Below are 27,868 nucleotides of genomic sequence, written 5' to 3' on the forward strand. Positions count from 1 at the left end.
CCTATGAATTGCAATGTAATTAATCAAAATTTAATTGTTGATGTAAGAACAAACAAACTCATGAAAACTTTGTATGTATTATTGCTCAAAGAAGGTGGTCAAGAAAGAGAGATTAGGTTATTCCGGATTTTTTCTCCTACGTGGAAATTCAAAATTAATTAATAATAACATGAAAAAGAAAAAAAATAGAATAGATTGTGAGTAAAATGAAATTTAAATACATAAATGCATATCATATTAAGAATACTAAATGCACTACTATAATTTATCAAGGTGTTGTCATCAATTTTGAGTTGGTGTCGAGTTAACTTATGACACCAACTCAATCAACAACATTATCAATATTAGAAATTCTATTACAAGCGTATGTGCGTGGAAACCACGTCTATAGAATACAAGGATGCGTTTAAAAATAAAATATAATAAATAATAAAACATATGGTTTGAAACTAATAATAACACATGCAATATGATGGAAAGTATAGATTGCAAATTTATATGAGAACTATTCAAATTAAAAGTGATGATTTATCATCCAATGAATACATTTCCATGGGACATGTTTCTCCCAAGGAGTATGTCCAATATGTTTCTCCCTCTAACAACTTTGTGTGGGGGCAAATAGTTCTGTTTGAAAAGCATCATTCGTGCCTCGAAGTCTACTGTTTATTTCCATACAAGTCTCTGGTTCTACCGTCTCCACTCAAATATCCAACAATCAAAGAGAACTATTTTTGAAGATGGCGACAGAGGCTACTACCGCATTCAAAGTGATAAACCAAGAGTTTGTGAAACTTGACCGATTTGATGGTTCAAACTTTAACTGTTGGAAGGACAAGATGTTGTTCCTTCTTACTGTCTTAAACATGGCGTACGTTCTGGATCCAAACCTACAACCTGTGGAGGGTCCTGCTCCCAATGCAAAATTCGATGAAATTGTGAAAGTGGCTGAACTCAAGAAGAAACGCGAAGAAGATAATTTTACATGTCGAGGACATATCCTCAACACCTTGTCTGATCGATTGCATGATCTTTACATGTCGATGCAATCCCCTGTAGAAATATAGAAAGCTCTTAAAGAGAAATACAACACCGAGCGACAAGGTACTGATAAATTTTTAATGATGAAGTATTTCGAATTCAAAATGCTAGATAGTATCTTGATCATGGATCAAGTCCATGAATTACAAGTCCTTGTAAGCAGACCTCGTGCCTTGAAAGTTTTTATTCTAAAATTGTTACAAGTCGGGGCTACTATCTTGAAGTTGCCCTCGTCTTGGAACAATTATCGGAAGAAACTTCTGCATATGGCAGATGACTTCATTGTGGAGAAAATACTTAGGCATTTGTGTATTGAAGAGGAAACTTGGAAGCGTGATGTGGTGTATCTTCCCCAAATTTCTAAAGTAAACCATGTGAGTGAGTCCAACAACTCTCGAAATGGTAAGCGAAAGGCGACATCCGAGGCCAAGGAAGTGCAATACAAGAAGAAAAAGCTCGCAATTGTTATAATTGCAATAAGAAATGACACATATTAAGGATTGCAGACTTCTCAAAAAGAAGCAAGATGCCACAACTTCCAAAGTCAATATGGTGGAAGGCATGGACTTAGTGGCCATGGTTACGGAAGGGATCAAGAGTTTGAAGATTGGTATGATTACTGAACTCAACATAGCCATGACTAATAAGTCTTGTAATTAGTGACTAGAATTCGGAGCTACTGTCCATGTGTGTAATGGCCGACAACAATTCAAGAGTTATGAACTAGTGGCAAACTGTGAAGTGCTTATGGGCAACTATTAATCGGTTAATATGCTCGATCAAGGGACGGTGGAACTCAACTTCACATCTGGAAAGAAATTGACTTTGACCAATGTGTTGCATGTTCCCGATGTGAGAAAGAATTTAGTGTCCGCAAGTATTCTGTGTAACAAGGGGTTCAAGATTATTTTGAAATCTGATAAGTTTGTCTTGCTTAAAGGTGATATATATGTAGGAAAAGGATATTGTAACAATGGTATGTTCAAGTTGAGCATTGATATGAATAAAATTAATTCTTCTGTTTATATTGTTGAATCTTACCTTTGTGGCATGCGTGTTTAGCACATTTTAATTTTAAAACTTTACAATATATGCAAAAGAATGGTTATATAAGTCTAAGTAATGATGAGTTTGTGGATAAATGTGAAACTTGTATTCAATAAAAAATGACTAAGAAGTTGTTTCCTAATAAGTGTGAAAGGAATTCACAAGTGTTAGATTTAATTCATTCGGATGTTTGTGAATTAAATGGAACACTAACAAGAGGTGGAAAACGATATTTTATCACTTTTATAGACGACTTCTCTAGATTTACTTATGTGTATATTATGAGAAATAAAGACGAGGCTTTTGATATGCTTAAACATTTGTTTAGTAAGAAAATCAAAGTGCTTCGTAGTGATAGATGTGGTGAATATTTTTCAAATGAATTTAATGTATTTTGTGAGGAACAAGGTGTGGTACATGAGTGTTCCGCCCCTTATACTCTGCAACAAAATGGTTTGGCGAAAAGAAAGAGCTGTACTTTAGTAGATATGGTTAACTCGATATTGTTAAATGCTAAACTTCCATATAATCTATGGGGTGAAACATTATTGACTGCGTGTTATATTCTTAACAGAATACCATTAAGAAAATTCAAAGTATCTCCATATGAGTTATGGAAGGGTAGGATGCCAAACTTAGATTATTTCAAAGTATGGGGGTGTTTGGCTTGCTATAGAGTTCCCGACCAACGGAGAACAAAGTTAGGTCCTAGAGCCATCAAGGGTGCATTCGTTGGATATGTCTAACACTCTAAGGCTTATCATGCTCATGACTTAGTGTCAAATACGGCAATTGAAACAAGAGACGTATTCATAGAAAATAAGATTTTCAATGATTCAACATATTCGAAAAAATAATATCAACCAACGATCTCAAGTGATCAAACCAAAAGAAGTCTTTGTGATAATAAGGATACAGAACCGAGGAAAAGTCAAAGAGTGAGAAAAGTAAAGGACTTTGGTCCTGATTTCATTTCCTCGCAATCTCTAGCATTCCTTGTTGAAGGAAATAGAGAATCTGTAATTAGGAAGATCCCCATAATGTTTAATGTGGATGGTGATCCACAATCCTATGGTGAAGCCATGAATTCTAGGGATGCAGCATTTTGGAAAGAGGCGATCAATGATGAAATGGATTCAATATTATCCAACAATACTTGGATTCTAGTTGATTTTCCTTAAGGATCGAAGCCTATCGGGTGTAAATGGGTGTTTAAAAGGAAGAATACTCCAACAGGGGGTTCTCCAACCTTTAAGGCTAGGTTGGTGGTTAAAGGATTTAGGCAAAAAGAAGGCCTAGATTATTTTGACACTTATGTACTAATGGCTAGGATGACCTCCATTCGAATTCTTATAGCACTTGCATCTATCCATAAGTTACATGTACATCAAATGGATGTTAAGACGACTTTTTTAAATGGTGATCTTGAAAAGGAAGTCTACATGGAGCAACCAGGAGGTTTTGTGATTCTTGGGAATGAACATAAGGTGTGTAAATTGATCAAGTCAATATATGGTTTAAAACAAGCGCCTAAACAGTGGCATGAGAAATTTGACTCAATCATCTTGTCATATGGTTTTTGTAATGACCCAAAATTCACGAGCATCGAAAAAGTATATTATCGGGCCTCCGTCTTAGTAAACCGAGTCATAAATAATTATTAGAAGTAATTATGAGTTTAGTTGAGTGCTTAATTAGGTGACTTTAGTTTAATTAAGAGAAATTAAAAAAATGACTAAATTGAATTAGGGGTAAAATTTGAATTATAGATTAATAGAAAATAAAAAGAATTAAAATGACAATCAAGCCATTAACAAGAAATGAGGTGGCATAAGTGATAAAAATCTTAGATTTTTTTATGTTTTAAATATATTAATATATTATATTATATTATAATAATTATATTATATTATTATATATTAAATAAACTAAATAGATAACAAATGTATGGTAAAGGTTAAAGACAAGTGTAATAGTAATAATTATATAGGTACACTTGTAATAAAAATAAATATATGCTTAAATAATAAGTAAAAGATTTTTATAATATATTACTATTATTATTATTTATAATAAAATAAATAAGGTAAAGTAAGTAAAATAAAAGAAAAAGAAAAAGAAACAAAAGAAGAACAAAAAAGAAACAGAGAAAGAGACGAAAATAGGGGAAGAAAAAGGGAAAGAAAAGAAAAGGGGAAAATTGAGATTTTAAAGTTTCAAGTTTAATTGGTAAGCTAAATTTAGCCCTTTTATCTTAATTTTGATGTTTTAGAAGCCTTGGAATAAGGTTTTGATGAAACTAAGTTAATATTTTGAGAATTCATAGGTTTTTAAACATGATTCATGTTGAACAAGTTGTTAAATTTTGGTTGATATAATTTCTAGTTAGAATTGATACAAGAATTAAATTGTAAAATAGATTATAAGTTTTACATAGTTGGGATTAAGTTATAAGAAGTCTTAAATTAGGGTTTAATTATGAATATTGAATAGTTGAGTTAAATATGGCAAGAAATTAAGTAGAAAAGAAGTATGAAATAAGCTAGAAAAGTAAGTGAGCTTAGTTAGAATTAAATTGGGAATAAGTAAGAATTGAATAAAATTTAATTATTTTTATTTTTATAATTTAATGCTGTAATTAATAGTGAAATTAATTATTATTTTCGTAGCTAACAAGGAAAACGAGGCATCGGCACCCAAAGGAAAAGAAAAGATCGTTGAGGAGTAAACGCCTATTTCGAGTTTGTATTACTATAACTTAATCTATTTAATAAATGCTATATTGAAATGGTATTCATGGGTCATTTAAGGTAAGGTAAGTAATAACATTTGAAATTAAGTAAGAATATGTGTGAATATTGAATTATATGTGAATTGAAATAAGAGATGTTTTGAATTGATTGAATATTTGAAATTGTTGTGGAAATGAATTCGAAATTTGAAAAGTAAAATAATACCCTATTAACTAATCGGACTAGATTAGATACAAATGGCATGCCATAGGATTTGTGATGTGATGAGGAGATTTGTAGTTCGGCCGAGAAAATGATTATGTTATTATATGCTTCGGTTTATCCGAAGAGGCATTTAATGCCTTATTGGTGTGTTTGGGAAGATATGATATACTGGTGTGTTATGGAGGATTTATATTATTCCGGGTGTGTTTAGGTTGGATATTCTGGTGTGTTTGGGTGGAATCCGCGTATCTGTCAGAGTCCGAGCTTTGTTAATAGGGTAAATAATTGAAATGAAAATTTGAAAATGAGATTAATTGATTTGGCACTATTGAAAAGTACGAGAAAGAATGTATGAGTTAAATTATGAATTGAATTAGTATGTGAAATATATATATATATGAATTTAAGATTTATGAAGTGATATATAAATATGTATATTTAGTTTAAATGATTTATAAAGCTTATGGTTGATGTTTGTAATTTTATTATTATTAAATAGTTTGATTTATAGTAATACCACTGACTATGAAATACTCAGCGTACGGTTGTTTCCGTGCGCAGGTCATTAGAGTTCAAGGTCCAGTTCAGCATCTAGAAAGATCTCGACTCCAACAAGAAAATTTTGGTGATGTACTTCTTTCTTTTGTTTAAGTGGCATATACTAGGTGATTGTACACAAGTCGTATACATATATGTAAATATATATGCTAAATGATCTTAGTTGTAAGTATATGGTTATGATCTTTTGGATGATAATAAAGTTTAAAGTTATAAATTAGTAGACTTAGTATTAAATCTTGAAATGGAATGAAAGATATAAAATCTTTATTTGAAACATTGGTATTGGTTTGTTTTGGTTTTAAATTTGCAGGGGGTTTTATGTAAAAATAAGCAGAAATACTGTCAAAATTTTTCAAAAAAAAAATTAAAAATTTTTTCGGAATACTCGAACAAGTTTTGTTCTATTTTAATACATGTTTTGGGCTTCAAGTGTAACACCCCTTACCCGAGACCATCGCCGTAATCGAGCACGAGATGTCATCTAACTTAACTTACTAGTTCGGAGCATAAAAATTTGCTTTTAAAATTAATTTTACTGTTCACAACAAAACTGTTCACTTGTGCGACTGTTACTAATTTTAATTATAAATTCAGTTACGAAACTCGAAATTTAAATTCGTAAATTTTCCTTGAAACTAGACTCATATACCTCATTTCCATAAAATTTTCAGAATTTTTGACTTAGTCAATTAGTACAGTTTATTCATTAAAGTCTCCCCTATTTCACAGCTCGATAGTTCTGACCTCTTGGCACTAAAAATCAATTATCCCATTTTACAGAATTCATATAATGGTATCATTTGTTTCTTTTGAAAATAGACTCACCAAGGAATCTAGACATATAAATTATGACCCATAATTCTTTCTGTACAATTTATAATGATTTCCTAAAGTCAGAACAGGGGGCTTTAAAAACCATTCTGACCCTGTCTGACTCAAATTCAAATATCTCAAAATCTAATTTTTCTTTGCCTACAAAGTTTATTTTATGTAAAAATAGACTTGATAAGATTTAATTCTATATCTCATTAACTCTCTAATTCCATTTCTACTATTTTTGGTGATTTTTCAAATTCACGTCACTGCTACTGTCCAAAAACTGTTTCTTTGTATTAGTTACCATTTAAACATACATAACACCAAAACATATTCTTTACTAACCATTTCAATAGCTAATCTTAGCCGTATCATTTGAACATACACAAAATGATTAAGACACTATATATGCCATAACTTTAAACATTTTGAAAACACATAATACCGAAATGGCTGTGATAGTGTGATACGAGCTCCGACGATCCCCAATTCGAGCAAGCTCAAAACACTATAAAACAAAGAAAAGGAAGAAAGGTGTAAGCTACTAATAGCTTAGTAAGTTACATGTAAACTATAAATACTCATTTAACAATTAACATTTCTCTCATATAACTAATCAAACATTTCTTAGCAATTTCAATCACTTACACATACATAGTCTTACCAATTCACTTGCACATGCATTTATACACTTAACTTTAATCACATATGCTCATTCTTTCAATTGTACCTGCACATACCCTTCATTTCATATTCACTTTAACTCATTATTAATCTCATTGAACACTCGGAATATACACAGATACGTAGAGAATTAGCACATAAGTGCCACACTAATATGTAGCCAAAGCTACCACTAATATGTAGCCGAAGCTACCACTGTAATGTAGCCGTAGCTACCACTGAAATGTAGTCGAAGCTACCACTGATCAATAACACTGGAAATGTCCACAGGTCTGCTCGCACAAGCTGTCAGGTATCTGCAACACATGCTAGTTCACCCAGCACCCGGGACTCACTGTAACACTGTAACACTGTAACACTGGTCTCTAGTGACATGTCACTTGTATCCACTTCTATTCCTAAGTTCAACCGGGAATTTACACTTAACACTTGATTTTAAACACTTTATCACTTGAATAATTCATGAACAATTTTCCTTCCACATTCAATATTAATTCACATATCGAATATAATTCACAATTTATATAAAAATACTGTTATTATTTACACATAACTTACCTCGGATGCAAAACGACTATTTTTGTAAATTAGTCGATAACCTTCTCTTTTCCCCGATCACTTCCACTATTTCTTCTTTCTTGATCTATATTAACACAATTTAGTGCATTTTATCAACATTCCATTCCAATACAATTCATACACAATATTTTGACAAACTTACATTTTTTTCCCTAACTTTTCAAAAATTCCACTTTTGTCCCAAAGCTCGTAAAAATAAAATTCACTAAATTCTTAAATTTCAAACCTCACTAAATCATATTTCATGCTCATAACAGCCTCAAATAAATGGTAGAAACATGAAATTCAAGGTTCAATAAGCATAAAAATACGAAAATAATTAAAAACGGGGCAAGAAATCAATTACAATTGAGCTTAGAAAAATCAAGAACCCTAGCTTATAGAACATGAAAGTTTCGACAGTAACTCTTTAATTTTGAAGAAGATGGACACTTATTTTCACTTTATCTTGTCTTTTATTCACATTTGACAAAAATACCCTTGACCATTTACTTAGATATTTTTCTAGAATTAGCCTTTTGTGTCCATAACACTAATTTATGGTCTATTTTACATAAACACTTCCAATTTCATGCAATAATTCACTTAAGTCATTTAGTCATTAATTAGACCCACTTTGCATTTTTCTCAATTTAGTCCTAAAAATTCAATTAGGCACTAAATCATTAAAATTTCCTATCCATATTTTCACACAATATTTCAATCAATCAGTAATTAATAAAAATTTATAAAATTAAACTATTTCACTTCGGATTTGTGGTTACAAAACCACTATTCCGATTAAGCCCTATTTCGGGCTATCACAATTCTCTCCCCTTAGGGATTTTCGTCCCCGAAAATCTTACCAGTGAATAAGTTAGGATACTGTTTCCTCATAGCCTCCTCTGTTTCCCATGTTGCCTCTTCCACTCCATGTCGTTGCCATAACACTTTCACTAAAACAATTTCTTTGTTTCTCAACTGTTTTACTTCTTGTGCTAAGATTTGAATCGGCTCTTCTTCGTATGTCATATCCAATTGAATTTCCACTTCAGTCAGTGAAATCACATGCGATGGGTCTGATCGATACCGCCTCAACATAGAAACATGAAACACATTATAAATTCTTTCCAATTCTGGTGGTAAAGACAATCGATAAGCCACTGGACTAATTCTTTCTATCATTTCAGACGGACCAATAAATCTTGGACTTAATTTATCTTTAAGGCCAAATCTCAAAATTTTCTTCCATGGAGACACTTTCAAAAATACGTTATCACCCACTTGAAACTCAATCTCTTTTCTTTTTAAGTCCGCATACGACTTCTGTCGATCCGATGCAGCTTTCAAACAATCACGAATTATCTTCACTTTTTCTTCGGTTTCTTTTACCAAATCGACTCCATGTAACTGATTTTCATTAAGTTCAGTCCAATATAACGGAGTCTGACACTTTTGTCCATACAACGCTTCATAAGGTGCCATTTTTATGCTCGATTGATAACTATCATTACATGCAAATTCTACCAAAGGTAAATATCTTTCCCAATTACCTTCAAATTCCAATACACAACATCTCAACATGTCTTCGAGTATTTGAATTTCTCTTTCAGACTGTCCATCGGTTTGGGGATGGAATGCTGTACTAAAATTCAATTTAGTACCCAATGCCTCTTGTAATTTCTTCTAAAACCTTGAAGTAAACCGTGGATCTCTATCACATATAATAGACATAGGCACACCATGTAATCGGGCTATCTCAGAAATATACAATTCGGCTAACTTGGCAAGTGAAAAACTCATTCGCACAGGAATGAAAAGAGCCGACTTAGTCAATCGATCAACTATCACCCAAATTGAGTCTTTCTTTTTCGGTGACAATGGCAATCCGGAAACAATATCCATAGTAATTATATCCCAATTCCACTCGGGCACCATAATAGGTTGAAGTAACCCTGAAGGTACTTGGTGTTCAGCTTTTACTCGTTGGCACACTAAACACTTTGTCACATACTCGGAGATATCCCGTTTCATACCTGGCCACCAATATAATTTCTTCAAATCATTGTACATTTTTACACTACCAGGATGAACTGCCAAACGACTATTATGCGCTTTCTTGCAAAATTTTCTAGATTAAATCAACATTTTTTGGAACACATATTCTGTCACGAAACATTAAACATCCATCTGAATCAATCCAAAAATCAGAATTATCGTCCACTGCACACTGAGTCTTTCTTCTTTGCAATTCATTATCCACTTTTTGAGCCTCACAAATTTCTTGAAGAAATAATGATCTAGCTTTTAACTCTGCAAACAATGATCCATCTTCAGTCAATGTTAATCTCGTATTCAAAGCTCTCAAAGAAAAGATAGAGTTTCTCTCAAAGCATCGATAGACTTTCTGCTCAAAGCATCAGCAACTATATTGGCTTTTCCCGGATGATAATCTATCATAAGTTCATAATCTTTCAACAATTCCAACCATTTTCATTGCCGCAAATTCAAATCTTTTTGTGTCATAACATATTTCAAACTTTTATAATCCCTATAAACACGACATTTCTCACCATATAAATAATGACGCCAAATCTTCAAAGCAAAGACAATAGCAGCCAACTCTAAATCATGGGTAGGATAATTTCGTTCATGCGGTTTCAATTGTCGAGAAGCATACGCTATCACTTTTCCTTCTTGCATCAATACACATTCGAGCCCACTTAACGACGCCTCACTATAAACAAAAAATTCCTTTCCTGACTCGGGTTGCACTAACACTGGTGCCTCAGTTAAACACTTCTTTAATTTCTCAAAAATTTGTTGACACTCATCGGTCCATTTGAACTTAACATCTTTTTGCAACAATTTTGTCATCGGTGAAACTATCATCGAAAAACCTTCTACAAATCGACGGTAATATCCGGCTAAGTCCAAAAAACTCCTAACTTCAGATACATTTCTTGGAGGCTTCCATTCAACTATTGCCGATAGCTTATTCGGATCCACTCGGATGCCATCTCCGAGACAATATGTCCCAAAAATCCAACTTCATTGAGCCAAAATTCACTCTTGCTAAATTTAGCAAATAATTTCTTTTCTCGCAGAGTCTGTAGCACAATTTTTAAATGTTCGGCATGCTCAACTTCACTTCGGGAATAAATAAGAATATCATCTATAAACACCACAACAAATTTATCCAAATAGGGCCGGAAAATCCGATTCATCAAATCCATAAAAACAGCTGGAGCATTAGTCAGACCAAAAGGTATTACAAGAAACTCATAGTGGTCATACCGGGTTCTGAAAGCAGTCTTTGGCACATCTGTCTCTTTAACTCTCAATTGGTAATATCCGGATCTCAAATCAATTTTGGAAAACATTGTGGCATCCTTTAACTGATCAAACAAGTCATATATTCAGGGCAATGGATACTTATTCTTCACTGTCACTTTGTTAAGTTGACGATAATCAATACACAATCTCAATGTTCCATCCTTTTTCTTCACAAATAGCACGGGAGCACCCCACGGAGAATAACTTGGTCTTACGAATCCTTTATCCGTCAACTCTTGTAATTGCACTTTTAACTCTTTTAGATCAGTTGGTGCCATTCTGTAGGGAGCAATCGATATTGGAGCGGTATCTGGCATTATTTCAATACCAAACTCTACTTCTCTAATCGGAGGCAAACCTGACAACTCTTCTGGAAACACATCTAAATATTCACATACCATTGGCACTGATTCGATCTTTATTTTAGACACTTTTGTATTCAACACATAAGCAAGATATGCTTCACAACCAATTTTCAAACATTTTTGAGCAGACATGGCAGAAATCACAATTGGCATCACATTTGACTTATCTGTTTCAACCCGAATAACTTTACCACTACTACACTTCAACTCAAGAATTTTCTGACTACAATCTATCTTAGCCTTATGTAATGTCAACCAATCCATTCCTAAAATAACATCAAATTCATCAAATGGCAACAACATCAAGTTGGCAGGGAAACACTGACCTTGTATAATCAAAGGACAATTTTTGCATATTTTATCAATTATCACATGCTTGCCTAAAGGATTCGACACTTTAACCACATACTCAGTCAATTCAACACACAAATTCTTATCAGACACTAAATTCATGCATACATACTAATGAGTAGAACTAGGATCAATCAATGTAAGAACATTAGTGTCGTAAAGAGAAAATACACCAGTGATCACTTCAGGGAAAGATGCTTCCTCTCTAGCTCGGATGGCATAAGCTCTCGCTGGAGCTCTCGTTTCGGATCTTACAATAGTGTCTTTTGTTACACATTTACCACTAGTTCCAGTCCCTACATTTCTCGGTGGTCTTCCTCTAGTAGTCACACTGCTTGATCTTACATTTTGAAACTTTTCTATCTCTTCTCTTTCTGGAAAATCTTTCACAAAATGATCTTGAAATCCACATTTAAAACATGCTTGGCTGATTAAATAACATTCCCCCAAATGTCGTTTTCCACAATGTTGACATTTTGGTCTAGTAGGTTTAACACTACCTACACTTGTCATAGAAGTCGCTTAAGTTTTAGAACTTGAATATTGTTTTCCTCAATCTCTTTGAAAATTCACACTAGAAGCATTCGATTGAGTATTCATTTCTCTAGACTTCTTCGCTTGAGACTGAAATGACTTGTTCATTGATCTTTTTCTTGCATCTATTGCTTCACTTTCCACCTTTCTTTTCTCTTTGCTCAATTCTTCAACCTTGATAGCTCTTTCAACTAGTACCACTAACTCTTTAATTTCAAGGATTCCCACCAACAATCGGATATCCTCGTTTAATTCATCTTCAAACCTCTTGTACAATGTAGCTTCATTAGATACACACTCTTGGGCATACTTGCTTAATTTGACAAATTCTCGTTCATATTCGGCTACCGTCATGCGCCCTTGTTTCAATTCAAGAAACTCTTTTCTCTTTTGATTAATGAAATGCTGACTTACATACTTCTTCCGAAATTTCTCTTGAAAGAAATCCCATGTAACTTTCTCTTTAGGCACCACTGACACTAAATTTTTCCACCAATTATAAGTTGAATCCCTCAACAATGAGATAACACATTTGAGACTTTCTTCTAGAGTACAAGATAATTCATCCAACACCCTGATAGTATTTTCAAGCCAGAACTCTGCTATTTCAGGATCATCATTTACATTAGCTCGGAACTCTTTGGCTCTATACTTTTGAATTTTTTCCACTGGAGGCTTTGACAATCTTAACACTTCAGTTTGTTGAGGAGCTATGGGAACAGCTTGAGGAACAGGAGGGGGGAAAAGAGGTTGAGCATTAGGATTAGTTTTAACAAACTCAGTATACTAAATGCTCATCATATGGAGAAAAGCTTCCCTAGCCTCATCCCCTTGACCCTAAGTCTTGGGTCGACTTTCAACTAGCGCCGTCCCTTGCGCGGAAGCAGGCGCATTACTTTGAGCATCATCAGCTGTATCTCAATTAGGATTCATTACTATAAAAAAACATTTTAAGATGTCAGGAGTCGTCACACTATCATTATTCAATTATGGCATGTATAGATAGTCTATTGCACTCGCTACGTTAGCCCGAGAATCGACTAAACCGTAGCTCTGATACCACTAAATGTAACACCCCTTACCTGAGACCATCGCCAGAATTGAGCACGAGATGTCATCTAACTTAACTTACTAATTTAGAGGATAAAAATTTGCGTTTAAAATTAATTTTACTGTTCACAACAAAACTATCCACTTGCGCGACTGTAACTAATTTTAATTATCACTTGAGTTAAAAAAACTAAAAATTTAAATCCATAAATTTTCCCTTAAACTAGACTCATATATATTCTTTTCATAAAATTTTCATAATTTTTTACTTAGCCAATTAGTACAATTTACTCATTAAAATCTCCCCTGTTTCACATCTCAACAGTTCTGACCACTTGGCACTAAAAATCAATTATCTCATTGTATAGAATTCATATAATGTTATTGTTTATTTCTTTTGAAAATAGACTCACTAAGGAATCTATGCATATAAATTATGACCCATAACTCTTTCTGTACAATTTATAATGATTTTCTAAAGTTAGAATAGGGGACTTTAAAAACCATTCTAACCCTGTCTCACTCAAATTCAAATATCTTAAAATATAATTTTCCTTTGCCTACACCGTTTATTTTATGTAAAAATAGACTTGATAAGACTTAATTCTATATCTCATTCACTCTCTAATTCTATTTATACAATTTTTGGTGATTTTTCAAATTCAGGTCACTACTGTTGTCCAAAAACTGCTTCTTTCTATTAGTTACCATTTAAACATACATAACACCAAAACATATTCTTTACTAACCATTTCAATAGCTAATATTAGCCATATCATTTGAACATACTCAAAATGATTAAGACTCTATACATGCCATAACTTTAAACATTTTGAAAACACATAATACCGAGATGGTTGTGATAGTGTGATACGAGCTCCGACGATCCCCAATTCGAGCAAGCTCAAAACACTATAAAACAAAGGAAAGGAAGAAAGGTGTAAGCTACTAATAGATTAGTAAGTTACATGTAAACTATAAATACTCATTTAACAATTAACTAATCAAACATTTATTAGCAATTTCAATCACTTACACATACATAATCTTACCAATTCACTTGCACATGCATTTATACACTTAACTTTAATCACATATGCTCATTCTTTCAATTGTACCTGCACATACCCTTCATTTCATATTCACTTTAACTCATTATTAATCTCGTTGAACACTCAGAATATACACAGATACGTAGAGAATTAGAACATAAGTGCCACACTAATATGTAGCCAAAGCTACCACTAATATGTAGCCGAAGCTACCACTGTAATGTAGCCGTAGCTACCACTGAAATGTAGTCGAAGCTACCACTGATCAATAACACTGGAAATGTCCACGGGCCTGCTCACACAAGCTGTCAGGTATCTGCAACACATGCTAGATCACTCAGCACCCGGGACTCACTGTAACACTGTAACACTGGTCTCTAGTGACATGTCACTTGTATCCACTTCTATTCCTAAGTTCAACCGGGAATTTACACTTAACATTTGATTTTAAACACTTTATCACTTGAATAATTCATGAATAATTTTCCTTCCACATTCAATATTAATTCACATATCGAATATAATTCACAATTTATATAAAAATATTGTTATTATTTACACATAACTTACCTCAGATGCAAAACGACTATTTTTGTAAATTAGTCAATAACCTTCTCTTTTCCCCGATCACTTCCACTATTTCTTCTTTCTTGATCTATATTAACACAATTTAATGCATTTTATCAACATTCCATTCCAATACAATTCATACACAATATTTTGACAAACTTACATTTTTTTCCCTAACTTTTCAAAAATTCCACTTTTGTGCCAAAGCTCGTAAAAATAAAATTCACTAAATTCTTAAATTTCAAACCTCACTAAATCATATTTCATGCTCATAATAGCCCTCAATTTCACAAAATCACAATTTTATGCACACTTTACTATCTTTCACAATTTAGTCCTTTTTCAACATTTTCATCATAATTCTTCTAGTAAAACTTGTAATTAGCACTTCAAACATTTATTATCTAACATCACTCATCAAATTACAACTATATCATGAATGGGTCAATTGGTAAACTTTAATTTCATTTAAAATAAATGGTAGAAACATGAAATTCAAGGTTCAATAAGCATAAAAATACGAAAATAATTAAAAACGGGGCAAAAAATCACTTACAATTGAGCTTAGAAAAATCAAGAACCCTAGCTTATAGAACATGAAAGTTTCGGTAGCAACTCTTTAATTTTGAAGAAGATGGACACTTATTTTCACTTTATTTTGTCTTTTATTCACCTTTGACAAAAATACCCTTGACCATTTACTTAGATATTTTTCTAGAATTACCCTTTTGTGTCCATAACACTAATTTATGGTCTATTTTACATAAACACTTGCAATTTTATGCAATAATTCAATTAAGTCATTTAATCACTAATTAGACACACTTTGCATTTTTCTCAATTTAGTCCTAAAAATTCAATTAGGCACTAAATCATTAAAATTTACTATCCATATTTTCACACAATATTTCAATCAATCATTAGTTAATAAAAATTTATAAAATTAAACTATTTCACTTCAGATTTGTGATTACGAAACCACTATTCTGATTAGGCCCTATTTCAGGCTATCACATTGAGAGTCCATTATAGGGATTTAATTATTAAATTATATTATGAATGTTATTTTAATTTTGATTTATTAGTAAGTTTTCTGATAGGTTCGGTAATGCCTCGTAATCCCGTTTCGGCGACGGTTGGGGTTAGAGGTTGTTACAGTTTTTTTACATAATAGTGTGGATAAATGTATTCACACTAAATTCACCGATAGATATGGTGTAATTGTTTGTCTCTATGTAAAATATTTGTTGATTTTTGGTACGAACATGGAAAGTGCTCGTGAGACCAAAGAGTATCTAGCCTCGAAATTTAAAATGAAAGATCTCAATAAGGTAGATACATTTCTAGGAATAAAGGTGAAAAAGCATGAAAATGGCTTTGCACTAAGTCAATCCCACTACATTGAGAAAGTATTGGAAAAGTTAAAACACTTGAATATCAAGGATTCAAACACTCCATACGATTAGAACTTCAAGTTAAGTGAGAATAATGGAAGGGCTATATCGCAACTTGAGTACGCCAGCGCAATCGAAAGTCTAATGTTTGCAATGCATTGCACTAGACATGATATCGCATTTGCCATGTGCAAATTGGCTAGATTGACAAATTGTCCTCGTACCGATCATTGGAAAGTAATTTGTAGAATTTTTTGCTATCTTAAGAAAAAAAATTTTGGGATTATTCTATAGTGATTATCTCACAGTACTAGAAGGTTACTCTGATGCAAGTTGGATTACAAGTCTAAGTGACAATAAGTCTACATCGGGATGGATTTTTACAATTGGATGTGGAGCCATTAGTTGGGCCTCCAAGAAACAAACTTGCATCTCATATTCAACTATGGAGGCTGAATTTATAGCCTTAGCGGTTACTGGTAAGGAAGCGGAATGGCTAAGAGATCTTTTGCTAGATATAAAGTTGTGGCCACAACGTAGGTTCGCCATTTTCGCATATTGTAATAGTGAATCTACCATGTCTCGAGCGTACAATAAGGTGTACAATGGAAAGTTTAGACATATAAGTTTGAGACATAAGTATGTGAGACAATTGATTAAGGACGGTGTGATAACTGTTACCTATGTTAAGTCAATTGACAATTTAGCGGACCCATTGACAAAAGGTTTGTCAAGGGATTTGGTTAAGAGTACCACCGCTAAGATGGGATTAAAATCATTCTAATCACATCATTGATAATGGAAACCCTATCTTGTTATAGCCAAAAGTTAGTTTCAAGGTTCAAAGGGTAATAACAAGTTATCGAATGACAACGTACACTAAGAATCAAGATTTAGTGTTTATATTTTAGGACGATGAGTTTTACTCTTAATGGATGGACATTAATTGTCATGAAATCCACCTATATGGACAAGAAGTGGTGCCGCTTCAACGAGATTTTCTTTATGGTTTTCTCTCGTACATGTTCATGAAACGAGATGAGCACATGGCCATAACAGTGCTAAAGCAAATTAAATTCTTACTCTAATACTTTACGATTATGTGTGAAATTTTTTCGATATTAACTTTAAGAGTGATGGTTCAAGCGACTAGCCACCATTCACTTTGTTGACACTCTGAGAGTTTGCACTAAAGGAAGGTTCAATCTGCGGACACCTTTCTTTATGCATAATCACTGTGTACTTATTTTCTGGAATTAGCAATCTAGTGGGGGATTGATGGAAAGTATAGATTGCAAATTAATATGAGCACTATTCAAATTAAAAGTGATGATTTATCATCTTACAAATTTAATTATTCATAAGCACTATTCAAATTAAAAGTGATGATTTATCCTCCAATAAATACATTTCCATAAGACATGTTTCTCCCAAGGAGTATGTCCAATATGAAGGGTTGTGGCTCTTCAAATTGTACCCATTGAGTGCATATAAATAAAGGCATTACGGTGCTCACAAAATATACAATTACAATCAATCTTATTTTCAGAAGATAGAGTAAGAATTAAGGAATTCCTCAATTTTTCTAATCAAAGGAAATTCAAAACTTCGTAGTATCCCGGGTGGACCTTTGTCTTAATCTTCTAACAACTTTGTGTGGGGCAAATAGTTCTCTTTGGAAAGCATTATTCGTGCCTTGAAGTCTACTGTTTATTTCCATACAAGTCTCCGGTTCTATCGTCTCCACTCAAATATCCAACAACATATGTATGAAATTTAAATGAAAAGATTAGTTTAAATTGTGAGTAAAAAACTCAAATATGTAAATACATTAGATTAATAATAAATGCACTCCAATTGTTTAGCACTTTTAGAGCACTTAAAGAGTTATCGAAGAAAAAATCAACATTAGAATTTAAATTATGGCACATTCACTATGTTTGTGAAAAACAAAATTATATAATAAATATATTTGTAAAAAGTTGATAAGAAATAATATAGTTGAATGGTAAGATATAAATGTGTGTGAGATGCGAAGGAGACATGAGTTTAAATTTTGCTATATGTGTGTAGTTTTCTATTTTTCATATAAAATAAATATAATAAAAAATATATCTTCAAAACAATATAATTTACTTTGTAATGTGATGATGGTATTTTCATCTTTAACCAATTGAGATAAAATTAATATTTTATTAATGTAAATAATATCAGTTCAAATTCAATCTCATGCAAATTTTTTAAAAATAAAAAGACTAAAATACCCTTTAATAATATAACTTATTTAATTATAAGACATTTTCCTAATTTTCCTAATTGAGTCAGTGCCCGATTGACTTGAGACACCAACTTAAAAAGAGATTTAAATAATACATATGGATATACAATTGATGGAGGTAATAAAGTAAGTATAATACAATTAAAATGCACATACTACATTAAAAATTTAGGATTTATTAATATAAATAGCGCCAGCATACAAATTTTTATTAATTTTTTAAATAAAAATACTAAAATACCTTCTAATAATAGATATATATATATATTATTTGAGTGAGGCACTCATATTTAGATCTAGTGTTTATGTATTTTATTTTTTTTCATAGTATTTTGTATTTATATAAATATTGATGTATTTTCAAAAGAAAATATTAATTGTTGATTACCCCAAATACATTTATATGTGGCTTTATCTAGTTTTTAAAAAATTGTACTATGACTCTGACTCAGTTTAATTCTGATCTTGTATTTTTCTATCTGTTCTTTAGTTTTAATCTCAATCATTTATTTTTATTTTTTTAAGATAATCGAAATTGTAGAATTTAAAGTTCCAAGTTTTGGGTGTGATATAATTATAAAGAACATAAAAAATAAATATAAAGGAACAATAATTTTGATATGATTTCTTAAAAACATAAAAATGGAATAAAGTTGGGGATGTTAAGAAACTGGATTTTGCGTGGTTCACCATTTTCTATTGCATAAACATTTTAATGAAAAAAAAATATTAATTTAATTATAGCATCATTCATGGGATTAATATGAAATATCATCATGTCCAATCTTTTATCATTTCACTAGTCAATCCAACCAGTATCAAGCTTGTGATTGTAGAGATCCAGCTCGGCTAATTACATCTCTAATTACTATATCTCATTTTTCTTCACCCATACTAATTGCCAAAATAAGCACCAAACCACAGAATATTTCAACACATATAAAGGTCTAACATAAGCAACATAGCCAAACAAACTTCCAAACATATCATAATCATCCACTGAACTGGAAAGCACATGTAACACAACATGCATACTTTGTCATCCAACCAACATAAGATATGTCCTAATCAGATAGTATTTCCTGCTTCCACCGCGCAGGCTTAGAAACCGTGGATTTTGATGTTTTCCTTCTTCACTATGCCAGCCTGATCAATAACCAAAGTCAAAACGCAAATTTCCAACTTTACCACCACACTTTTTGCATAAACACGAGAAGCTTTCAAAAACACACTTATGAATTACCTGAACAAGGAAGGTTGATACATTCTTACGCTGGTCACCTTGAAGTTGAATCACCTAAATACATACCGCAAAATAACAGACTAAACAATTGGGTTCCAATAACAGATACAGGTAAGGTAAGGGGTTACGGGACACACCTGTCCTAATTCAGGGTCCTGGACCACGGTCCCATTGCAGCAAAACTCCTTCTTCAGGTCTTTAAGTATCTTGTTATAGCTGAATTCTTTCTTCAACCCCTGGACAGTTGTCAGGCTTTTGCGACCATTCCTTTGCTGAATACGAATATGCACATACTCCTTTGCACCCGCACCTGAGTCCTCAGCATTTGCATCAGCAAAGGGATCTAACACAACAAATACACACGTTATTAACAAGAACAAAGGTAAATATTTGGAAGTTAAGATCAAATCATACCAAAGGCAGTAGGAATTTGAACGTCAAGATCAGACATGAAACTTAGTTTGATCAAAGAGGCCTAACAAACCACAAGCTCAGACCTGAAAAATGCAGATCAATACGATCATCAGATTCAACATAAACCCCTATCAAGAATAATAACAGTTTTCAGGCCAAACAAAAAGAAAAAGTAAGATTCAATTCGGCAATCAAAAAATAGTGGAGAATCTCAGTGCTTCTCATCAACTAATTAATCAATAAACAAAAACCTCACAAATCTCGCATAAACAAGAAGTAAATAAAAGAATTAGGCATCCAATAATTGTAAATTCAAAACCATTGGCTGTACAAAACACAAGAACCATATAAACCTAACAAGACGGAAACTTGCTCGCGATAACCAAGATTCGGCCTAGAAGATTAAAGTCTTTAAGTTTCCAATTAACGATTTGATCTTCTGACTTCCTCCAAGAAGTAGAATACGAAATAGAATTAAAATGAAAAAAACAAAATGTTGAATCAATGCAAAATACTGCAACTTGATCACAGATATCATCAAAGAATCACCTAACAAGTTTATTAAAAAAAAAAAGGCCCAAACATGAAAAGACTAAAGATTCACTATTTAAACTACGTATCTCAAAAATAAACAAAGAAAAGTCACCATGAATCATTAAATTTTGTACCCTTCACTTCAGACATAAATTTTCTCAATCCAAATTAATTATATACAAGTAGCATGCCATTTAAAGAAATAAATATAAATTTTGATCATATAATTAAAACCCAAGATCAGAAAAACCTAAGTTCAAGCAACGACCGATAAAGAAACGATCTTTAACCCACAAAAGAAAGGGGGAAATCAATTGAAGAAAATAGAGATGCAAAGTTACCTGATTCAAGGATTTTAGGGCTTCTTTTAGATGATTGAACTCCGGATTATCAAAAAATAATCAGAAAAGTTAGAAAAGCCCTAAAAACCTTTCGTTGAGAATGGCGAGGAAATTATAAGGAAAGGGCTACACAATTATTTTATTAATTTTAAAAATAAAATTACATTTTTTTATTTATTTTCGGAAGTTGCACGCAACTTAATGTGATGGGAATCTGTAATCGTGAGATTATGACGAGGGAACTGTACTCGCTTGGGAAAACCTTTTGATGATAAACATGTAAACGTGGCGTTCGATGGATTCGAGCGTGAGTTTCACGGTCAAGGGAAAAGTTGAAAACGGCGTGGTTTTTATTAATCATAAAATCAGCACGTGTAGGTGGTGGTGGTCGTTGTTTGGACATGGTTTAGGAGGGAACTAGATTCAATTTGGATAAGGTTGGAACATGATTCCAAATGACAGCCCACCAAACACACTGACAAATGCAGACTGCAGTGTTTTAACATCCGTAGGCCCAGCTTTAAATTTGTTAAGATTCTTCTTTCTTTTAATTTGAAATTTTTTACTTTATCAAAAAGGGTAAACTACTCAATTTGTCACTTAATTTTTAGACACTTTCATTTTAGTCACTTCAAAATAAATCTTTTCAATTTTGCCACCTAATTTTTAGTGTGCTTTCATTTTAGTCATCCAACTATACATGTCAAATCATGTTTGCACATTCATTTTAGTTACCCGCTTTCATTTTGGTTATGGAAAAAAATTTTTAAGTTTTGATCTAGGTAAAAAAAACATTAAAGATTAAAGTGAAAAAGCGATAGAAACTAAAATAATGCATTAAAATTTAAACTCTTTGTAAATTTTAAATTTTTATTTTATATTTCCAAATTATCATTAAGGGAGTTAACTTAAAGTGATAATAGTGATTAGTGCGAATTAAGAGAATTGGGTGAGGATGAGTTTAATAATTGGATTGAGTGATGGGTAATTATTTTAGCTCGAGAGAAAGGTTAATTTTATAACATTTTGGTACGTCGTGGAAAAACAAAAAAGTAACAGTTTTCCTTTAAAGCTTTCCATATATTTTATAATTTTTAACATTTTAATTATATTTTAATAACATTTTAATAATTTTTACACGTAAATGCTAAAAAATTATAAATTTATTAGAAAATAAATGAACTTTACCACATGTCAGTAATTTTCACATCATCAATATATTTTAAAAGCTTAATAAAATGTAAATTTTAATGATTACTCTTAATCTGGTAAATATTGGCCACCTAAGACTACGACGGTGTTATTTAACCCACCCCAAAAGTAGTACAGACATGTCCGAATAAATAATTTAATAACTTAATAATAGATTATTAGCACCTTCATGTAAATTCGAACAAGAGAGAAACTTGAATGCAAAAACGAACTTATTCAAACCTAAAAAACAACTAAAAGCGTTTATAAAAAGCAATTATTTTTACTTGTAAGCTTCCCCTGCCTAGTGGCCAGCTCACATCAGCATACGACCCACAAACATAACAAACTTAACACATCAACAATAACTGGACAGGTGTTCGGCACAACACTTAAAACCACCGCGGAGGCGAAGGACCAGGTGCAAAGTGGATTCCTTCTGGATGTTGTAATCTGCAAGGGTCCTCCCATCTTCAAGTTGCTTCCCAGCAAAAATCAGCCTCTGCTGGTCTGGTGGGATTCCTTCCTTATCCTGGATCTTGGCCTTAACATTATCAATCGTGTCTGAGCTCTCAACTTCCAGGGTGATGGTCTTTCCAGTCAGGGTCTTCACGAAAATTTGCATCCCACCACGGAGACGGAGAACCAAGTGGAGGGTGGACTCCTTCTGGATGTTGTAATCTGCAAGGGTCCTCCCATCCTCTAGCTGCTTTCCAGCAAATATCAGCCTCTGCTGGTCTGGAGGGATACCTTCCTTATCTTGAATTTTGGCCTTAACATTATCGATTGTGTCAGAGCTCTCAACTTCCAGGGTGATGGTCTTCCCGGTAAGTGTCTTCACAAAAATCTGCATACCACCACGAAGACGAAGCACCAAGTGGAGGGTGGACTCCTTCTGGATGTTATAGTCAGCCAGGGTACGGCCATCCTCCAGTTGCTTACCAGCAAAAATCAGCCTCTGTTGGTCTGGGGGGATTCCCTCCTTGTCCTGAATTTTTGCCTTAACATTGTCAATGGTATCTGAACTCTCTACCTCCAATGTAATGGTCTTCCCAGTCAAAGTCTTAACAAAAATTTGCATTCCTCCACGTAGGCGAAGCACCAAGTGGAGTGTGGACTCCTTCTGGATGTTGTAATCAGCCAATGTGCGGCCATCCTCAAGTTGCTTACCAGCGAAGATCAGCCTTTGCTGGTCTGGGGGGATGCCTTCCTTGTCCTGAATCTTGGCCTTGACATTGTCAATCGTATCAGAACTCTCCACCTCCAATGTGATGGTCTTTCCGGTGAGGGTCTTGACAAAAATTTGCATACCACCCCTCAATCGGAGGACCAAATGGAGTGTGGATTCCTTCTGGATGTTGTAGTCAGCAAGGGTACGGCCATCCTCCAGCTGTTTACCAGCAAAGATAAGCCTCTGCTGGTCTGGTGGGATCCCTTCTTTGTCTTGGATCTTGGCCTTTACATTGTCGATGGTATCAGAACTTTCCACCTCAAGGGTGATGGTCTTCCCGGTGAGGGTCTTGACAAAAATTTGCATACCACCCCTCAATCGGAGGACCAAATGGAGTGTGGATTCCTTCTGGATGTTGTAGTCAGCAAGGGTACGGCCATCCTCCAGCTGTTTACCAGCAAAGATAAGCCTCTGTTGGTCTGGTGGGATCCCTTCCTTGTCTTGGATCTTGGTCTTTACATTGTCGATGGTATCAGAACTTTCCACCTCAAGGGTGATGGTCTTGCCAGTGAGGGTCTTGACGAAAATTTGCATCTATTTAGAATAAAAATAGAACACAAATAAGACTAAATAGATTGAAACAAGAATAACAAATATACTTCAACAACCAGGTACACGAAAACAAAGCAATTCTGATACAAATTTTCTAGAAAATATACTAAATCTTATAAAGGGGGCCTTAATAGATCAGCGATTCATGCACGATCTAAAAATATTCAGCTTGTTCTAATCCATTAGAACCCAACTTCACCACGATTTCGTCAACAGTAGCGTCAAATTCGTAAGTTTCATTTAATAAATCGAAATAATTCGAAGTATATAAATTCGAAAGAGAAAAACAGAAATCTACATGTCAAATTAAAGAATTAAGAGGTAAATTCATGTTCCGCGATTGCATATAAAGAAAATCTAGCACTGAAGGAGAAATCCCTAGCTTTAATTCATAACTTGCGATTGAATTTAAAGAAAACCCTAAAATCGAAAAGGAAACATAATCCCTAACTTAAATTTCATAAAATTCATTGGAAATTTCCAGAAATAAATAAATAAATTAAAAATTAAATCTACCAGAATCTTTTGAAAATAGAACACTGAAATAATGAAAGAAAATAAAGAAAATAATTACCTTGAAAGAGGAATTTCGAAGAAGGCTTCAAATTGATAATCCCAAGGCTCTATGAATTTGGTATGAGAACAGCGAGGCTCAGATCTTAATTTATAGGCCGAATTAGCATGTCAAATGACGAAAAAGGGCTTGATCATCAACCAATGGAATGAGACCACATTTCTTAAGTTATTTACTCTAGTTTGGCCTGCACGCCAGGATTACGATTGAATTCTTGTCGTGGAGTGTCCTAGTTTTAGATAATATCGAGAGATGGGTGTTCCAACCGAACACGCTACTTTTAAAGCGAGTCCAAAACACGCTCTTTTATTTATTTTTTAATATAATGTTAAAAATTCGTAATTATTTGTAATAATATTCTCTAAAATACGAATTTTATATTCTTTATTTTAGAGTATAATATATTTTATTATAAGATTCAAAAAACAAATTTTAGTTGAATTCATTTTGATATTTCTTTACTAGGCATTGAATGTGTCAATAAATATCTTACATAAAATAACTTGATATTAGTTGTGAATAGAGCCAAAATTAGAAATTAGGTAAAGCTAAAACTGGAAAAATAATAATTGTAAACTTTATTTAAAAGAAAGCTTTATTTAAAAAGACAATAAAGGGGTTTTTTTATAAAAATATCTTAAAATTTTGAATAATTATAAAAATAATTTATTTATTTTTATCATGTACGTAATGTTAAGCAACTGACTCAATCCACGTCAACTTCCTCACCTAACTGACATGGCTTGTTTCTTGTTTTCAATTCAAATCAGCTAGGATTGGATTTGTTTATTTTTTGAATAATTTGAAAGATTCAACCCACTGTTGTATTCTATCTCAAACACCTAGTTAAACACTTATATTTATTTGTAATGCAAAGCAATGAAAAAGTATTCTTGCCATTCAAACCAAAGTAGCTTCTTTTACATGGTATCAACTTAGCCATCTTTTAGGATTCAACGCCACTCTCTCTTTTTTTTCTTGTGCCAAGTATCGAGGGCCTGTCATCACTGTCTTTGAACTGAAAAACCTGTTCATCAAAGATAACATGTCGTGAGTGAAAAATTTTATTGGTGGATAACGATAAACATTTATAACCTTTATGACGAATACTATAACCAAGAAAGACACATTTTGTAGAACGAGGCTCTAATTTATTCTTTATATACGGGCGAAGCCAAGGATAGCAACAACAACCGAAAACACGAAGAAAATTATATTTCGAGTTTCGTTGAAAAATAACTTGATATGGGGATTTATGGTTGAGTTTTGGGGTTGGCAAACGATTTATGGTATAGACAGCAGCAGCAAAGGCATGATCCCAATATTTAGGTGGTACTTTGGAATGATGTAAGAGTGCTCGGCCAGTTTCAGTAATATGTCGGTGTTTTCTTTCAGCGCAGCCATTTTGTTCAGGGGTGTATGGGCATGAGGCTTCGAGTGTTGCAACCCTGTCGACTCTACAAGCTGACTTGGTTGCTTCCTCTACTACATTTGAGGATCCGACACTGTATCGACAAATTGTTGGTGCTTTACAATACTTGGCTCTCACTCGTCCGGATATCTCGCAGGCTGTCACTAAAATGGCTCAATACATGCATTCGCCTTCTGTTCATCATTGGCAAGCAGTTAAGCGCATTCTTCGCTACTTACGAGGAACTCTTGATCATGGCATTGTGTTCCGTCGATCTAATTCGAATGCTTTAACTACCTACTCTGATGCCGATTGGGGTGGAGACAAACTTGATCGAAAGAGTACCTCGGCTTATGTTATTTATCATGGTGCCAATCTTGTTTCTTAGTGCTCAAAGAAACAGAAGACCGTTGCTCGTTCCAGCACTGACTCTGAATACCGAGCGCTTGCTACAACTGCCTCTGAGTTATACTGGCTTTGTTGTCTACTTCGTGAGCTGCGGCATCCTCTACTGTCTGCTCCTCGGATATGGTGTGACAACATGGCTGCTACATACTTGGCTGCAAATCCAGTTTTTCATTCTCGCTCAAAGCATCTTGAGATTGATTTCCACTTTGTTCGAGATCAGGTTCGGCAGAAACATCTTGTTGTTTCCTACATACCCACTGTGAATCAATTGGCTGATACTCTCACTAAGCCACTGTCAAAATCACGCTTCTTGTTGATGAAAAACAAACTGCTGGTTCTTCCCCCCATCCGTTTGCCGGGGGGTGTTAAGCAACTGACTCAATCCACGTCAACTTCCTCACCTAGCTGACATGGCTTGTTTCTTGTTTTCAATTCAAATCAGCTAGGATTGAATTTGTTTATTTTTTGAATAATTTGAAAGATTCAACCCACTGTTGTATTCTATCTTAAACACCTAGTTAAACACTTATATTTATTTGTAATGCAAAGCAATGAAAAAGTATTCTTGTCATTCAAACCAAAGTTGCTTCTTTTACACGTAAATGACCTAAAACAAATAGTAAAAGTTGGTGGAACCAAAAAGATTGACGCCACCTGTATAAATATGAGAGAAATATTGGGTTTTTTTTACAAAATTATTATAAAAAAAATAACCAAAATGTTATCCCTTTTTTTTATTTACCAAAATATTATAAATTTTTTTATTTACCAAAATATACCAAAAAAAACCTGACAACGGCCTGATCAGGCCAATCACATTGGCGGCACCAAAGGTGCCAAAGTGATTGGCGGCAGCAAAGGTGCCAAAGTGATTGGCATGACCAAAGGTGCCAAAGAGATTGGCCTGACCGGACTAAAATGTAACTTTATACAGTTTCAAGGACCTGACATGCAAATTTACCGTTTTGAATTTTGAAAGTGAATTGCTGCCGCTGTGCGTGAGAGGCGCACTAAAATTGAAATGTGGCTAATTGCCTTTTGAGCCCTCTTTATTTATTATTTTCTTTTTATTCCCCTTCAACTCACTTTTTTATTTAATAAACAAGCTCTCAACCTATTTTTGTAGTTAAATAAGCTCTTAATCTATGATTTTTACTCATAAAAGCCCTTTATTTTATTATTAAAGTAAATATATTTTACTTCTCCTAAATTTTTACTCATAAAAGCTCTTAATCTATGATTTTTACTCATAAATTTTTACTTCTCCTTAAAAACATTTTTTTCCTAAAAACATTTTTTGAAACATTACTAAACTAAGCCTAAAAGCAATAGTTTATTAAAGTAAAATAGAGTTATTACTTTTTAATAAACTTAT

At 33.3% G+C, this 27,868-nt stretch overlaps 2 protein-coding genes across 2 annotated transcripts; both read right to left on the reverse strand.

Moving 5' to 3' along the window:
• Positions 1–19,352: 19,352 nt before the first annotated feature.
• On the reverse strand, positions 19,353–21,326 carry LOC107920654 (protein translation factor SUI1 homolog 2). The gene is made up of 5 exons (XM_016850465.2): positions 21,127–21,326; positions 20,252–20,334; positions 19,975–20,180; positions 19,838–19,891; positions 19,353–19,740 (listed from the first exon to the last, which is right to left on the reverse strand). Exons 2-5 carry the CDS (start codon positions 20,286–20,288, stop codon positions 19,696–19,698), a joined length of 342 nt encoding a protein of 113 aa, XP_016705954.1. The 5' UTR covers positions 20,289–20,334; positions 21,127–21,326; the 3' UTR covers positions 19,353–19,695.
• Positions 21,327–22,466: 1,140 nt separating this feature from the next.
• On the reverse strand, positions 22,467–24,896 carry LOC107919923 (polyubiquitin). The gene is made up of 2 exons (XM_016849363.2): positions 24,675–24,896; positions 22,467–24,082 (listed from the first exon to the last, which is right to left on the reverse strand). Exon 2 carries the CDS (start codon positions 24,080–24,082, stop codon positions 22,676–22,678), a length of 1,407 nt encoding a protein of 468 aa, XP_016704852.2. The 5' UTR covers positions 24,675–24,896; the 3' UTR covers positions 22,467–22,675.
• Between the last annotated feature and the right edge of the window lie 2,972 nt (positions 24,897–27,868).

This window comes from Gossypium hirsutum, chromosome D13, assembly GCF_007990345.1.
Source record: "Gossypium hirsutum isolate 1008001.06 chromosome D13, Gossypium_hirsutum_v2.1, whole genome shotgun sequence".
Classification (NCBI taxonomy): Eukaryota; Viridiplantae; Streptophyta; class Magnoliopsida; order Malvales; family Malvaceae; genus Gossypium; species Gossypium hirsutum.